At 39.5% G+C, this 18,236-nt stretch overlaps 1 protein-coding gene across 2 annotated transcripts in view; it reads left to right on the forward strand.

Annotated features, from left to right (window-relative positions):
* Positions 1 to 18,236, forward strand: part of LOC147120366 (neurabin-1-like) — a 98,064-nt gene that overhangs the window by 45,788 nt on the left and 34,040 nt on the right. For both annotated transcript variants that reach the window (XM_085986193.1, XM_085986192.1), the window contains exons 3-11: positions 443 to 575; positions 1,667 to 1,787; positions 3,648 to 3,752; positions 4,303 to 4,441; positions 4,805 to 4,948; positions 7,826 to 8,055; positions 8,841 to 8,937; positions 9,025 to 9,172; positions 17,676 to 17,726. In XM_085986193.1, coding sequence (XP_085842319.1) covers positions 443 to 575; positions 1,667 to 1,787; positions 3,648 to 3,752; positions 4,303 to 4,441; positions 4,805 to 4,948; positions 7,826 to 8,055; positions 8,841 to 8,937; positions 9,025 to 9,172; positions 17,676 to 17,726 — 1,168 coding nt within the window. The remainder of the gene's footprint in view (positions 1 to 442; positions 576 to 1,666; positions 1,788 to 3,647; positions 3,753 to 4,302; positions 4,442 to 4,804; positions 4,949 to 7,825; positions 8,056 to 8,840; positions 8,938 to 9,024; positions 9,173 to 17,675; positions 17,727 to 18,236) is intronic.

Here is an 18,236-nt window from a genome sequence, read left to right on the forward strand (position 1 = left end):
TCAGTCAGGGAAACATTACATCAAAGAACAATGAGGTGGGGTCACAAGGGGTCAAATATTGCAGATGCTGGGGTCTGTATGAAAAACAAAAAAACAGACAAAAAACATTTTTTTTGGCTGGAAATCACAGCAGATGTTAGGCTATAGTTTCCAGCCTTCTGTCTACTGCCCTTTTTAAATAAGGGTGTTACATTAGCAGTTTTCCAGTCTGCCGGGACCTTTGCCGAGTCCAGGGAGTTTTGGAAAATTATTACCAATGCATCCACAATCCCTACCGCCACTTCCCTCAAGACCCTAGGATGTAAGCCATCAGGTCCAGGTGATTTATCCGCCTTGAGTCCCACAGTATGAAAACATTGGAGGGGATCTCACATTAGTTGACTTGATATGAAATGACCCTGTGGAACACACTTTCAATTTCACTGTACGTTATCTTTTTCAGGTTTATAGCACCTACTCAAATGATGACTATGATAGGCGTAATGAGGAAGTTGACCCTGTGGCAGCATCAGCAGAATACGAGTTGGAGAAGAGGGTGGAAAAAATGGATGTTTTTCCTGTTGAAATTGAGAAGGGTAGGTTTTTTTTTTAAGTAGCTGCTTTGTTGGTTGAAGCTTTTCTGCATCTGAATCAAGTTTCAAGTTTTTTATTATTTAAAAGAAACGTATCTTTGTTTAGAAAATATTTAACCGATAATGAAAATATGTAATCTAACATGCCAATCAATAGTTGCAATTGGAAAGATATTTAAATCCTTTCCAATACCTTTTAATTGTGTATTATCTATCTAAAGTGAAAGTATAATATCTTTTTTTCTCCTCCACATTCTTATACAATGTGCCACTGTATAATGGGGAGAAAGCAACCTGGGTCACTCGCACAAAAGTTTTGGTGGTGTTCTGTTAGGTGACATGAAGATCTATTTGAATGTGTAGGTTGAGCTCTATTCAAAGAATGAGGATGGCTACATTTTTGATAGGGAATTAACATTCTGTATTTGTATTATTATTTTCTGTAAGTAATTCCCGAGGAGGAAAGAAATATGTGTAAAATACCAACCTGTTGTTGCACACTGCTTTTCCGTAGTAAGTTAGGTTTAACTAGCTGTTATGTGGCCAGACCTATCCTAAATGTTCCGAATCTTCAACCAAATATTATTTTTAAGGCTCAGCACTATAATCAAATTAAAAAAAAATAAAACGCAGTGCTTCTGCTATTAATTTTCTCCCTACATGATACAACCATTTCCTTATCTAACCCAAAATCTGTGTGCCACAAGACTCGATCTTGCTTCATCGCTTTAGACATTGGTGTCACAGCTTTCAGCTATCAAGCTCCTTCACTCTAGAATTGACTTTCTAACCCATCTGCCTTCCTACATCTCTCCCCATCCTCAGAATTCTCCTCAAAATATATTTCTTTGATAGTCATCATTTGAGTAGGTGCTTAAGCCACATTACCTAACGCTCCCTCCCCCTCTCTTTCCCCCCCCCCCCCGCCGAACTACTACTTGATACAGTATCTGACTCCCACCCACTCGCCCACCACCACCTTTTTGAAGCAAATTAGGATATTTTACTACTTTAAAGATGCTACTGTATATGAATGCATATTGTCATTGATTTACAGCAAATGAACACGGTTTATAAATTCATCTGAAATTTAGGTGAAGGTGGTCTTGGAATTAGCATTATTGGAATGGGTGTTGGAGCAGATCAAGGACTTGAAAAGCTGGGGATTTTTGTGAAGACTATCACTGAGGGTGGAGCTGCGTATAGAGACAAACGGTAAGATGTTAACCAGTCAATTTATCTCCTTTACATTTTGGGGTATCTACATTTGGATTGATGAAAGCACAATGACCTTCATGTTATAGCATCTGTGAAAAAATATTAAGAAATTAAGAGTAAAACATGTACATTTTTTGCAATTGATACAAAAGTTCAATTTTTAGATCAAATACGTTATGGGGGAGAAATTCAGTATCGCCCCATTTGGGGCGCAATTATCGCCCGGGCGCAAAGATTAGTGCCTGTCGCTAATTATCGCCTCCGACTGCAAACTTGGCTTTTATCGCTCCTGGAGGTGATTGGAGCGCTAAATCAGGCGCTACAGACCTGTCTTAAGGCGCAAAGGTCGAGGAGCGAGGCGCTACCTCTGAGCACTGGCGAAGCTCATGTGTTGACAGTCAACAATGGAACACACACAATGGCGCTGGCCAGTTCTTAAAGGGGAGGGTTGATCTTGCTCTCCATCCACATCCGGCTCATTGCAGCCTTGAATCTCTGCCTGGAGAGACCTGTACATCTAATCTGCTGGAAAGAACAATGGAGAGGCCATGGGGAAGAGCTCAGAGTGCAGCCCCCACAGTCTCTTCTAAATCAATACAAGGAAGGGCAAATCAAAATGAACCTGCAAAGTGCTGCACAGTACCCAAAACTCCTTCACACAGCATTGAATCTCTCTCTCTCTCTCCCTCCCTCTCAGAATACGTGGTGCAAAAATGTCACCAACAAAAAAAGGCAGGAAGCAGTCGCCTTTAAATAGCGCTCCCCCAGTCCCTTCCTGACTGCAAAGCGCTCCCCTTAACCTGTCGTTGCTAACAGCAGGCGGTAAGGCAGGGGGCGCCACTCAATATCCGGTCCGGGACGTTGCATACTCGACTGACGTCACGATCTGCCGGCGCAGGAGATCATGGTGGTTGTGTTTAGCGCCACCGCAAAATGTCTAGTTAATTTCGTGAGCGGCGCAAACATCGCCACGCACGGGCGCTAGTTGCTTTGCGCCCCGTTAGCGCCCTCTTAAGGCACTAATGGGAGGCGCAAACCAACTGACTTTTTCCCCCTATACCTTTTGACTGATTTACACTGTCCAGCTGTCTTTTTTCATAAACTGATCTCGTTTATCTTAAAATTGCAGATCATTTTTTGAAATGAGACTAATAAACTTGTGTATCCTTGTATAAGAGGCAACTACTTTTAAAATGCTGATACTTGGAAGAACAAAAAGTATTGCAGCAATTGTTGAATTCAGTCCACCCTCATTCAACTCTTGTAAATCTGCCATTGTAATGTATATTTTTCTCATTCCAACAGAAGTTAAATTAAAGCTAAGAAAGGGATTCAGATCTCAATAATATTCCCATGAAAAGGAGTTCTAAATTTATAATGTTTTCACTGTACTATATTGGTATAGTGAATTCCATTATCTTTCATTGCTGCTTCTTATTTATAATAATCACCAAAGTTTCAGATCCTTTCAGTGAATTCACTTTAATTTCCACGCCACTGTTGTTGTCATTTCCTACCTTCTGTCATTGTTTTAGACATTTTCATAATTTGTAAATGTTTTATGATTTTCTTGTTGCGACTCAGATTTAAGTGTGATGCACTTCAAAACAGCAATGTAATCTGAGTGACTAAAGCTGCAAGATCAGTTATTACAAAAGATGACAAGTGAAAATAGCCTCCTTTTATACACTTTGCTTAAAATATTTCTCTGAGGAAATCTGCCTTATTTTGTACAATCATACTGGCAAGGTGTCAGTAAGTATAGCTTACTCATATTAGAGCTGCTTGAAATTCATATTCAAGTTAAAATATATTGTATCATAGATAATAAGTATATATGTTCTTGCTCTTTTGCAGAATCCAAGTAAATGATCAGATAGTTGAAGTGGACAGTGTTAGTTTGGTTGGTGTTACACAAATCTTTGCAGCTACTGTATTGAAGAACACTAAAGGCGTAGTTAGGTAAGTGGTTATAATAAAGGAAATTAGCAATGTCACTGGTGGTCGTGCATAACTGATTCCTTTTCATTATCAGTACGATGCAAGTACCTGGATAAAAATTGGAGAGTGGATGTCACTCAGTATTTTCATACCAGTACCACTTAATCTTCCTTTACTATATTTATTAGATTACCCCTTTGCTATATTATTGCCTTCATTTTCTCCCACTATAAACAGCAGTCATAACAAATTCTTCGAGTTTTTATCTTATTTTAACCAAACTTCATAAGTGACTTCTCATAAAATGCTATGTGTCCATAAATAAGACCTAAACAATAAAGAATCTAATTTGCAACTTCCTTTCACTAGGCACTGCGTTTCTTTCAAAAATGGACATACTGAGGGCAGTGCAGTGCTGCAATAAGTACCAATGTTCTGTACCACAGAGTGGCAGAATATTGGTGTGTGTATAAAAATTTATTAATGTATCATAGAGGAGAAAAGCAAATGTGTTATGAAATATGTGAAAATCAAAGATATAAACAAAGAACTGTGAAAATGTTTTATATAGATTCCGTATTGGTCGAGAAAAACCTGGACAACAGAGTGAGGTTGCTCGGCTTATCAGTGAAACGTTAGAACAGGAAAGATGCCAGGAGGCACTTTTGGAACAGCACTGTACTCGGTATAGTACAAGTGATAATGAACAGGTAAGATGATTCATCTTCTCAGTGGTATGCATGTGATAATGAGTTTGATCTCTGCTTCTGTTCATTTAACGTTTTGAGGATTTTAGCCAAGTTGAAATCCCAGTGCAAACAGTTAACTGTGCTTACTTGGATCTTTGGCATGTTCAGGTTAATGGAATATTGTCATTGAAAGTAATAACATGCAAAAAGCTAATACATGTACACTTGGTGTTAAATATTTTAAGGAAGGTGGGGGAGGTAGACAAAAGAGTACTTTTTGTGGAAAAGATAACACTTAAACATGACAAAATACAAATACCTGAAGAGAAGTAGTCATGTGAACTTGTTTGGCATCTTGCCTGTTTATCTCTTTGATTTTTTAAGTCTGGAGAATTTCCTGACGATGAAATAATGACTTCAAATGAAGCTGGAGCTGGAGGGACAGTTGAATTTTCTGAACTACCTGAAAATGAAGATACATATTTACCATCAGACGTGGATTCACAACTTGCTGTTAAACTGAAAGAGGTAAAGATATTGCATTTGTTCTTTGATATGTTTCACATTTTATATCACATTTTCACAGTTAAACTGAAGCATCAGGGTTCAGATTTTTTGCATCACTACACTGCCTGTACTGGGTGATTCAGAAAACATGATGTAATACTATATGCAGATTTACTATGGGCATTTAGATTTTGTTTTTTGAGGAGATGGAATACATCAATCTATAAAGCATATTTCACAAAAACATGATTCATTTCATACATTGACTTATCTTTTGTGTCTTTTAGTACCTTCATTGAAGTTTTTACTTGAAGGACTCAGCCTCTCCCAAAAGCCTAAGCTTGGAGGTTATATTTTTGCCCACAGCTGAGCGTTGAATTTAAATTGATAGTCTGAGCATGTGCACTATACCTTATTTCCCAAGATGCACCTGTACCAGTCAATCAGTTGTACTGAGGAATATTTTTCCCTTAGCTTCCAACAGCTTCTGCTCAAATATTTCAAAATTATTTGAAGAAAAACTAGAGGACAAATTTCAAAACCTTTACTGAGGTAAAATTCATATGCAGTGTTATTTTGGAGAAACAATCAGAGGGTATGTGTTGTCCAAATTTGTGAAAGAGAAAAAACAATGACAGTCTTCTGATTATGCACCTGTTATAGTTTTTGATTTGTGTGCTTAAATTTTAGAAAAAGAAAGAAAGACTGATCATATAGAGAGACAGACAGGGGTAAGGGGAGAAAGTGTGTCTTGTAATGTTATTTCAATTTTCAAAAATAAACACAAATTGAAACCAAGTGTGTCCTGTTAAGTTAGAAAAGGTTAAAGCCAATGGGTTACATCTCAGACAGATTCTAATTTCTATAATGCATATGAGAGAATGTGAAAGTTAGAAAGAAATACAGACATAGTTTCTCTTTCTTATTTGAATTTTAAAGAAAAAGCAATTGAATTTTGAAAGGAAACAAAGCCTCTTTAAGGAAGCAGAAGACAAGGGAGCAGACAAGTTGATTAAGGGTGATGAGCAACGTTCCCTATAAGCTGGGCGGCCGCGCAGCTCTCTGCCGGTCCCGTGCAGCCTGGGACCAGCTTTTTCAATGTTAAGTTTTGCAGATATGCGAACCTGTGAATGACCCATGCAGCTCCTTAAAGAGTGCTTCGGCTGAACTATTCTTAAACCGTTGTGTATATATCATCTGTACTGAAGGAATTATTGGTCTACGACCTCCATGCAAGTGAAGTTGGTTATTAAATCTGGTTGTATAGCCTCCTATGATGGATGGAATGCTAATAATGTCTTCTCTAGTGAATACTTCATAAAGTAATCATTTAGTATGCTAACTATTTTTAGTTGATTCTCAGTTACGACCTCCTTTGCATCCTTAAGGGATTTCACAATTTTCCTTATTGTTTCATTTGGCTTCTGTACTTCTGCTCATTTCTCCTCTTTGTATCTGAGTGACTTTTTTTGGAAGTTCCTTTATTCCCAGTGATTTCCCTTTCTCCCGACAGGCTGTAGGTTTTCAAACTGGAGTAGTTGGATGCTATCTTTAGTCATTTCTGTCTCTTGATCATCAGATTTCTGGAATTTTCTGTAATTGTTGGCTTAGGATGCTATTTATGTTTCTATTATGATTAAATGTATTCAGCATTAGCAATATTTTCTTTATGTAGCTGGCACTGTCTTTTAGAAGTTAGAACAGAAGCATTTTTTTCCTGCGATGTCTTATTGCTGGGCATCTCTACACAGAAAAAACATTTTAAAAAAACACTGGCTAAGGCTGTTTTAATCAATTGTAGGTCATTAGAAGAGGTGGAGGGGAGAGAGCCATAATATCCAAAATATAAAAAGCAGATTAAAACTACACAAGATTTTACATATGTGTCCATATTACCCTCAAAGATTAAAATCACAGTTTTAAAATCATGTACCATATTTGAAGAGTTAAGTTGTGTTATAATCTATGTTCGGCTTTTCAGCAGAGTGTTTCCATTGACGTGTGTAGCAGGGTCACAGGATTTGCAACAAGGCACTGAGAATTTTTTTAAGAGTTGGAGAGCAAGCAGCTGAGACTTAAGAAACCCTCCATTCCATTAGCTGGGACATCTCATTGTACCATTATTCACCTGCTTTGATAGAAACAAGAGAGATTTGTATTGTACTGTCCCTGTGTTCGTACATTTAAAAAAACCTCAAACTTATTGCCAGATTTGTACTACATAAATACGCTCTGTGCTAGATATAGAGCTCTTTTAGAAAGCAAGCTTACTATATGTGTATTCCATCTATTGGATTAAAACAAAACAATTGTACCTTAACTTAAAACAACACTATGCTGAAAATTTGTTCTAATTCACCCCATTTTACTTTAAGGGCTCACTTGAGTTTCAGCAATTTGTAATGTAACAAATGTAGAGCAATGTACCTTTAAAACATAAATTGCCCTACTACATAGGTAGGCAGATCTTTGACTTTGAACCACCTGAAGGTATCTTTGAATATGTCATGTGGTACTTGATTGCAAACTTTTTTAACAAAAAAAAGTCCAACTGGACACTTGAGTAAGAAAACCAGTTTTGGGCAATCCACCTTCTATCTAGCTATGGAGCAATTCACAGTGTCAGTAATATGGTAAAAGTCATCAGTCCATGCCTGTATATCAGGTTCAATTTAACTGTGCAGTAATTTACAGCATTAGTCTAATTGTGTTTTCAATTTGTATATTTACCTCCAACTTCAAATTAAACACACCATAACTGCAGCAGAAATCAGTGAATTGACAGAAAGGGTGTGTAGAATTTTCTACTCCTAGTTTAAGAATGAAAACCACTTTTTTGAAAATTACAGGCTTATGTGGACTGTTGTAGCGCTTACAGATGTTCTTTATTTACATTAGCTGGAAGTTGCTGAAGCAGAGAAGATTAAATGGGAAGCTACAAAGATGCAGCTTCAACAAAGTGTTGAAGAGAATAAGGAGAAAATGCGAAAGGTGGAAAGATATTGGTTAGAAGCGCAAAATCTTTGCAAAACAGTAAATGAACACTTGAAAGAGACCCAATCTCAGTATGATGTTTTGGAGAAGAAATATAACAAGGCTAAGAAACTGATAAAGGAATACCAACAAAAGTAAGCTTTTTATGTACCTAAACAGTAAAATGGCAATGCATGTGAACTGCTGTAGTAAATATGTTGTGAAATACCATTATGCTTGCTTTATTGTATTATATTTTGGTTTTAAAGCATCCCCTCCAAACACAGTGGAATTCACTGCTGTGATAACAAATAATAGGCATAGACTGCCATATACCATATGGCAGTCCTAAAACCCAAGCCTAAGAGTGCCCAAAGAATATTGCACAGGGTGGTAAAGTATTAACAATCTATCCACTGTACAGGAGAATGATAGTGATTAAAAAATAATTATGCTGATACCAACCAATATGTCCAGGTGATTAGTGCAGATTGGTACAAGGTTGATAGCACTGAAAGGTATCTGGACAGAAAAGTTGATATGGATTAGACACCTAGTATAAACAGTGAATTATGTATTGGTTAACACCTTTTTTTAAGAAAAGGACAGGATCACTATCTGGTTGGGAGCAAAATTGAGGATTGTAAACATAAGTACAATTATATATTAAATGCTCTGTGGAACATGATCATTGATGAGCTGTTGGAAATATAGGAATCTTATGCCAAGAAAGGTAACCAGTCAATGATGAATAATGGAAAATGTAAGGTTAGATAAATATTCTGGGTTTTCAATTAATTTTTCTTTGCAGGGGGTAAGGAAACAATTAAGCCCTTGTACTGTGCTTTGTGTAATAAAAAGACAAAACCAATTTTTTTTTGCAACAGTTGTAAAATCAATATTGTACTAAAGTGATTTCAGAATTTACTTTTTATTTTAGAGAGATTGAATTTATTAAAAAGGAAGAGGATCACAGAAAAGTTCTGGAAGATCAAGAAAAAGAACATGCAAAACAGCTGAAAGCATTACATGATAAGGTTAAAACTGTAATTAAAATGCAGTCCCCCTTTGTGTACAGCTTCTGAAAAATAATAACTGAACATATGCACATGTGTATTCTTCAGATACTAGAACTAGAAAATGAACTGCATTCAACTATACAGATGCCTCCATTGCACAGCAACAATGAACTGCGCAAAGCGAAACTGGTGTTTGGGAGTCGAGAGCAGTTTGAAGACATTTACAGTAAAGAGGAAGATGACACAAACCAAAGTAAGTCAGAATATATAAAAGGGGTAAAGACCTTTTGTAGAGTTGCCTTCATTCTCTGAGGAGCAGACTCCACAGACCAGGTTGATTGGCTATGATAAATTGACCCTTAGTGTTAGGGGGATTAAATACGTGGGGTTACGGGGATAGGGTGGGATATGTGTTGGTGTAGGGGTTATGGGGATCGGGTGGGATATGTGTCGGTGCAGGCTCGATGGGCCGAAATGGCCTCTATCTGCACTGTGGGGTTTCTGTGATTTCTGTGATTTCTGTGACCACTGGAATGGGACACGTTTTTGCAGTGATTAAATTGCATAGCGGGCAACCTTATTTTTGACACGTAGGAGATGTCCCCATGCGAATCTTTGCATTCCCATGCAGCACATGAGGGACATTTCCTGATGTCGTGCGGTGTGCATTCATTTCATCAAAAATATCTCAAAACATAAATTACCTGTTCTGTACCTTCTGCAAGGTCTGAAGGGATAGCTGATTGGCAGCATAGTGTGTGGACTAAGAATGAAGAATGCCCTACAGTGTAAATAATCTTTCTGTCTTCTACATATCACATTCTCCACATACTGCTGACGACAGTAATAAGTAGGATATGGAGGAGGGCGCTCCTCGTGTGGGAATGAGCTCCAGCAACGATAGATCTGCCAAACTTGGTGTATTGCATGGCTGATGAGTCTAAACATGTTTGGTAAAAGTATGTAAATCATTCAGTAGTTGCATTACAGATACTATCTATGAAAACTTGGCTCAAGGATGCACATTGGCAACTGTAAAAACAGTGGCATGACCTTTCAATGATCCCAGGTGTCTTCTGCCAATAAGATGGTGATGATGCAAAATTCATGTGACAAGCTGCAACTCAGTGAATGGCTTGAAACCATACAAGATAAATAACTGCCATGATTATTGGAGGAGTTTGCATAGAATTACATATAATTTTACAGCACAGAAGCAGGCTATTCAGTCCAACAGCCTCCTTCCACGAGGTCAGTTCGCCTGGCACCTTCCCGTGCAAGCAGAGGAGATGTAACACCTGCCCCTATACCTCCCCCCTTCCCACTGTCCAGGGCCCCAAACACCCCTTCCAGGTGAAACAGCGATTTACTTGTACTTCTCGCAATCTAGTATACTGTATTCGCTGCTCACGATGCGGTCTCCTCTACATTGGGGAGACCAAACGCAGATTGGGTGACCGCTTTGCGGAACACCTCCATTCAGTCCGTAAGGGTGACCCCGAGCTTCCGGTCGCCTGTCATTTTAATTCACCGCTCCATTCCCACTCGGACCTCACCGTCCTTGGCCTCTTGTATTGTTCCACGGAAGCTCAACGTAAACTCGAGGAACAGCACCTCATCTTCCGATTAGGCACTCTGCAGCCTTCCGGACTCAATATCGAGTTCAACAATTTCAGATCATAACCTCGGCCCCATTACATTTTTTCTTGTAATTTTTCCACTCCTTTCCCCCCCCCTTTCCTTTTGTTTCTCTCTCACACCTGGCAGCTTTCTCTTGCCCTGCCAGTACACTTCACACCTAATCTCAGCCTATTACCATCTCGTCTAGCTCCGAATACCTTTTATTGTCTCTTTTACTTCTTTTGTTTCTTTTAATTCTTTTGTCCGATCGCAGCCCTGCCTTCGATCTATTTTCTTTTCTTTCCAGTTTTGAAGAAGGGTTCGACCCGAAACGTCAACTCAAATTTCTCTCCACGGATGTTGCCTGACCTGAGTTTTTCCAGCATTTTCTGTTGTTATTTCTCCTTCCACCTTAGTCCATCTCACCCTTTCAACATACCCTTTCTCCCTCATGTACTTATCTAGCTTTCCCTTGCATGCATCTATGCTAATCGCCTCAACCGCTCCATGTGGTAGTGAATTCCACTCTGAATAAAGAAGTTTCTCCTGAATTCCATACTGGATTTACTAGTGACTAGTTTATATTCATAGCCCCTAGCTTTGGACTCCTCCCCCACACCCCCTCACAAGTGGAAACAATCTTTCCGCATCTACCGTATCGAACCCCTTCACAATTTTAAAGACCTCTATCAGGTCAACTCTCAGGTTCTTTTCTCTAGAGAAAAGAACCTTTCAGTTCTAGTATCATCCATGTAAATCTTTTTTTGGACTTTTTCCAATGCTTCTACTGTATATCCCTTTTGTTATATGGAGACCAGAACTATGCACAGTAACCAAGGTTCTGTCAGCCGTCTTTCGGATGAGACATTAAACCGAGGCCGGCCTGCTCTGTCGGGTGGGTGTAAACGATCCCCAGGTACTATTTTGAAGAAGAGCAGTGGCGTTCTCCTGGTGTTCGAGCCAAAAGTTATCCCTCAATCCACATCATTAAAACACATTCTCTGGTCATTATCACATTGCTGTTTGTGGGAGCTTGCTGTGCGAAAATTGGCTGCCGCGTTTCCTACATTGTAACAGTGACTACACTCCAAAAGTACTTCATTGCCTGTAAAGCGCTTTGGGGACGTCCGGTGGTCGTGAAAGGTGCTATATGCAAGACTTTCTTTCTATATAAGTTTAATAAAAATTCTCTGCTTTTGTATTCTATTCCTCTAGAAATGAACCCCAGTGACTTGTTTGCACTTTTTATGGTTTTGTTAACGTGCATTGCTACTTTTAATCGTGAAGAATCATAGAATGATACAGCACAGAAGGAGACCATTCGGCCCAATGTGCCGGCTCTTCGGTAGAGCTATCCAACTACTGTAGCCCCACTCACTTGCTCTTTCCCCAAAGCCCTGCAATTTTTTTTTCCTTCATGTATTTATCCAATTCTCTTTTGAATTTGCTTCCATCACCCTTTCACGCAGTGCATTCCAGATGGCGACAACTCACTGCGTTTATAAAAAAAAAAAAAAAAAAAGTTTCATGTCTCCTCTGGTTCTTTTGCAAATCACCATAAATCTGTGTTCTCTGGTTACCGACCCTTCTGCCACTGGAAACAGTTTCTCCTTATTTATTCTATGGAAACCATTCATGATTTTGAACATCTCTATCAAATCTCTGCTTTGAGGAGCGCAACCTCCGCTTCAGTCTCTCCACATAACTGTAATCCCTCATCCCTGGTACCACTCTAGTGAATCTCTTCTGCACCCTCTCCAAGGCCTTGAACACAATACAAAGGCCTTGACATCCTTCTTAAAGTGTCGTGCCCAGAATTGAACATACTACTCAGCTGAGGCCTAACCAGTGTTTTATAAAGGTTTAATGTAAATTCCTTGCCTTTGTATTCTATGCCTTTATTAATAAAGCCAAGGGTCCCATATGTTTTTTAACAGCCTGCTCAACTTGTCCAGCTGATGATTTGTGAATCTGTACTTCTAAGTCCCTCTGTGTCTCTACCTCATTTAGACCCTTATTTTCCAAGGAGTTGGTGGCCTCCTTATTCCTCCTACCAAAATGCACCACATTGCACTTAACAATATTGAAATTCATTTGCCATTTACACCGCCATTCTGCAAGTTTGTTCCATCTCCCTTTTTGCATATAGGAAGAACGTCAGTCTTCTGGCACTATTCCTTTTTATTGAATTTCACCAGTGCCTCTGATGCAATCCATCAGGCCATGGGGTTTTATCCTCTCTAAGTTGGTCTAGTTTATAAATTATCTCCCTCCTATCTATCTTAAATGTCCTTTTTGATCATCTCGTCTAATGTCATGTCCACCATGTTTGTCTCCTTGGTAAAAACTGAGGCAAAGTAACTAATAAATCAATATTTCTGCCATTTCACTGTCATTACCTGTGAGTTTATCTTGTGTATCCCTTAGTGGCCCTATCTCTATCTTAATTTTCTTTTTGTTATTTATGCGTCTATAGAATACTAGTTTGATATAGTCTGTGAAGCATGACAAGTATTTACGAGCATCCGCACAAGGAAAACGTTTTTGAGTGCCAATTAGTGAGAAGGGGAATAAAAATTCAAGATCTCAATTTCTTGCTCTAAATGAAATGTGATAAAATCTTTGAGAGGAAAACTGGGTATATCATAAATACCCCACAATCAGTATGGCAAATTATTTACATCTAATTCGCTATATACACTGAAACTGGAGCTATGATAGTACAGTACCATCACAAATTGACGTGAGTCCCTCATGATGTGTTGCCTCCCTGATGCCAGGGTAAAGGATATCACTGAGAGGGTGCAGAACATTTTGAGCAGGATGGGGAACAGCCAGAAGTCATGGTCCATGTGGGAACCAATGACATAGGAAGGAAAAGGGTTGAGGTCCTATAGTCAGAGTTTCAGCAACTTGGGAGGAAGTTAAAGAGCAGGACTTCAAAGATAATCATCTCTGGATTACTCACAGTGCCACACGCTAGTGAGTATAAGAATAGTAGGATAAGACAGGTTAATGCGTGGCTGGAGAAATGATGCAGGAGGGAGGACTTCAGATTCCTGAGGCATTGGAACCAGTTCTGGGGCAGATGGGACCTGTTCAAGGTGGACGGGTTGCACTTCAACAGAGCTGGGGCCAAAATCCTCACGGAAAGGTTAACTAGTGCTGTGGGGGTGGGTTTAAACTAATTTGGCGGTGGGTGAGCACCAGCCTGAAATATCAGAGAGGAAAAACAAGGTGCAGCGAGGACTAGGAACAACAAATAGCACTGGATTGAAGAACAGTTCAGAAATAGGAGGGATCAGATGGGGATAGTGCAAGGTAGTCTTGATCAGCGTGTTTTCAGCCCGACGAGGAAGGAAGCAGCTCTGGATCTAGTCCTGGGGCATGTGGAGCATGTTTCAGTGGGAGATCATTTGGAGAACCGTGTTCATCATCAGGTTTAGATTAGTTATGGAAAAGGACAAGGAACAATAAAACATAAAAATATTTAACTGGAGGAGGGTTAACTTTAGTGAGTTGAAAAGGGATCGGGCCCAGATGGAATGGAATCAAAACTTGTTAGGCAAAATAGTAATTAAATAATGGGAAGCCTTCAAAGGGTCAGGTACAGGGTAGATACATTCCCATGAGGGGGAAAGGAAGGGCATCCAAAGCTAGAGCTGGATGACTAAAAATAGAGGTTAAAATGAGACAGAAAAAGGAGGCATATGGCACAAGTAAGGTTCATAATACAGTAGAGAACCAAGCTGAATATAGAAAGTACCAAGGAGATCTAAAAAAGGAATAAGGGGCAAAGAGAAAGTATGAGAATAGATTAGTGGCTAACGTAAAAGGGAGCTCGAAAGTCTTTTATAAACAAATAGTAAAAGGGTCGTCAAAGGAAGTTGGGGCCAATTAGGGACCAAAAAGGACTAGAGATGAGGAAGCTGCCAATGTAGCAGTAAAGGAGGAGGCAGTAGCGATATTGGATAGGATAAAATAGATAGAGGAGGTACTTAAAAGGTTGGCAGTACTCAAAGTAGAAAAGTCACCCGGTCTGGATGGGATGCATCCTAGGTTACTGAGGGATGTAAGGGTGGAAATTGTGCAGGCTCTGGCCATAATCTCCCAATCCTCCTTTTATATGGGGGTGATGCCAGAGGACTGGAGGATTGCAAATGATACACCCTGCTCAAAAAAGAGGAGAGGAATAAATCCGACAACTACAGGCCAGTCAACCTAAAGTCCGTGGTGGGGACACTATAGACAGTAATCCGGGACAAAATTAATTGGCACTTGGAAAAGTACGGGCTAATTAATGAAAGTCAGCAGGAATTTGTTAAAGGCAAATTGTGTTTGACTAACTTGATTGAGTTCTTTGATGAAGTAACGAAGAAGGTTGATGGTAGTGTGGTTGATGTGTATATAGACTTTCAAAAGGCGTTTGACAGAGTATCACATAATAGACATATAAGCAAAATTAAAGCCATGGTGTTAAAAGGACAGTGGCAGCATGTGATTGGCAAAATAACCAGAGGTGATATGAAACATTTTTTCTACAGTGAGTTGTTGTAATCTGGAATGTACTGCCTGAAAGGGTGGTGGAAGCATATTCAATAGTAATATTCAAAAGAGAATTGGATAAACACTTGAACGGGAAAAATTGCTAGGCTATGAGCAAGTGAGTGGGACTATTCGGATAGCTTTACTGAAGAGTTAACACAGGCATGATGGGCCGAATGGTCTCCTGTGCTGTATCATTCTGATTGTATGATTCTAATGTACATGTCCATGAAAAAGACAAACCATCCAGTTTCATTCACACTGACTTGTTCTTCAGTATAGACACAGGAATTTGCTAATGTTTGATGATGCAAATAGGTCTGTTGATGGGTAAATGCAAAGTGGAATATGTTCTATGCTACCTTCATATGGATTTTCTACTTGTGCAGGTGGACTGCTTATTATCTCAAAGCATCAGCTGTCCTGTTGTCCATCCTAGCCACAAGTTGCAAGAATATCATTCATGATATGGTCAACAAAGAATAATCCGTATAATTCTTTGATGGAAAGACCAAGATTGGGTCCTACCCTATTTGTTGATATACTGGATAGTGTATGAAAATGTCTGAGGATGAGATGCATTAGCGGTTCAATATTGATATTCTAGGTAGATTCATTCACTGTCCAAAATGCCCTAAGCCCAGTTATCCTGTATGTGGGCCACTATTTGAGTAGCTGGTTGTTATAGCCAAATCCCCAGAAAACCTTTGGCTCCTGGGCCCGCCAGAGCTGAAGCTTGATTTGTCAACGCAGTTGGAACACAGGAAACAGTCAGCAAAGAAAGTTCAGCTCCAGTGATCTCATAAACCGTCACGGCTTCTAAATGGTGAAAATAGCCATCACGAACAGACCATAGTAGTGATGTAATTTTCAACTAACAAAAAGAGGGTACACAAGGCTGAAGGACTACAAAACTCTCTAGAAAGGGCAGGAATGTCATGTTCTAGATTAGACTTTTTATAGTTGATGATGATTAAACCATGCTCTTTAATGTGATGAGCATTTGCTGGATCACCATGTGATCAATCTCCCTGCAGGAAATTCAAGAATCAATAATCTTAAGCAACAAACATCCTGAAATTCACTGTGGCAATAGACAGGCATTTCATGAAGACCCTGGGGTTCGAGGAAAAGCCAAAGAGGCGCACCTTGCACTCATAGCTGAACCTGCAATGACGTGGCTAATTGGTTATGTGAAACTCGGCACCCTTAAAGTTTGTTGTGGCCAGCCAGTCTTTGGGAGGCATGACCTGTGGCAGTGACCATTATCTTAAACTTTTCCTTGTGGAGGAATCTGTTCAATGAAGATGGATTTAAATTTGTTCAAAACGCTCCGTTTTCTGAGCAGGTGAACTCCCTTGATTGTGGCAGACTAGATGTTCGAGATCTTTTGCCACTGCTTCAGCAGGGATACCTGCTGACAAATCCTGAGAGCTTGTGCCACTTCTTGTGCAAAACATCAACACCCTTGTGTCAGCTGTGGCTCAATTGGTAGCACTCTAGCCTCCTGAGTCAGAAGGTTGTGGGTTCAAGTCCCACTCCAGCACACCAATCTAAGCTGATATTCCAGTGCAGGTAATGAGGGACTGCTGCAATGTTGATGCCGTTTTTCGGATGAGACATTAAATTGAGGCTCCGTCTGCTCTCTCAGGTGGGTGTAAAAGATCCCATGGCACTATTTCAAAGATGAGCAGGGCAGTTATCCCTGGTTTCCTGGCCAATATTTATCCCTCAATCAACATCACTGGAAAAAACAGATTATCTGGTCATTATCACATTGCTGTTTATGGAACCTGGCTGCAGCGTTTCCTTCATTACAAACAGTGACTGCATTTCAAAAGTACTTCATTAGCTGTAAAGCTCTTTGGGATGTCATGACGTCGTGAAAGGCATTATATAAACGCAAGTCTTTCTTTAGTCTTTCCTAGGAGTCCAGCTGCTTGGACTTCTGACTTTGAAGAGTGAGACCAGTTTACCTGGGAAAAGCAAATTGATGCTCCAGGGTGTAGAAAGTCCTCGTATAGTACTATATGTGGGGATGCCTCCAAAATGTCTTTATTTTGATTTCTCCCTGTCCCCAGTAGTGTGTGAAGGATGCAATGTGTAGAAAAGGTACATTTCTAAATATTTTTAAATATGTGTGTATTTTATTTGACTACTTGTGCTGAACAAGCAGTGAATACCAGTACTGGGGATGGAGCACACTTTTTTAAACTTTTGGCATCAAGAGTTTGCATCTAGTACTCTCAAATCAAGCACAACACAACACAAGGTAGTCTGCCACAACAATATGTCTTCTTCCACTTCTCACATCTGTTGGGTATGTTAGCCAAATTGTGTGCAGTTTTGTGCTATGGGATCTGTGTTTAGGCACTTAGCAAAGGATCATTGGAGCTAGCAGAGAATGGTTAATTTTGTGCCCTTAGTTTGAATGAACCCCAGGCTAAAAATCCAGAGGTGAACAGAAAATATAGTAACTACTACTTCCATCTACTACAAAAAAAAATTCTATAATTAAACATTTTGATCAGTAGTGTTTCTAATCATTAAACATGTCACCATTAAAATATGTTTTCTCTTTTTTTGAAAAGCTCCTAAAGCTGCTGTGGAATGGGAATGTAGCAACACTTTCAGAATCTGTGGTAAGTTCGTGCACTAAGATAAATTATTAAACAAGTTAAAAGGATTCTCTTAAATTAAAATAATGAAGTTTGAGAGCAACACACAGGTTAATTACATCTATGTCTGCATGTTAAAGTAAGCTTAAAATGTGTTCGTGGGCATTTGGAGTGCTTAAGATATTTATCCACTGATCATCCCCCTCAGCTTGCCCATTGTGCACTGGAGTCTTCCTTTTATGTCCTTCCTGATGTGTTTTGTGACAGCAAGAGTAGGAGAAAGCAGCACTGTTTTATCAGAGAGGGGGATTCAGAGACCACTAACAAGATCCAACGCTATCTTGGGTAATAGATGAGTTTCACACCATGAAAGATGCTGTGATAGTCTTGTCTCCTAATACCTGTCCCAAAAAGAATCTGATGGGAAAATTTCTCTGTTACATGTATTCCACAGGCAAAGCCGTATACCACTGGCAAAGCCATATACCCACTATGATTTTGCCCATGGGATAAATGTACATATTTTTAGCTAAT

Source organism: Somniosus microcephalus, chromosome 4 (genome assembly GCF_052327205.1).
Source record: "Somniosus microcephalus isolate GS21.2 chromosome 4, FLI_Smic_1.0, whole genome shotgun sequence".
Classification (NCBI taxonomy): domain Eukaryota; kingdom Metazoa; phylum Chordata; class Chondrichthyes; order Squaliformes; family Somniosidae; genus Somniosus; species Somniosus microcephalus.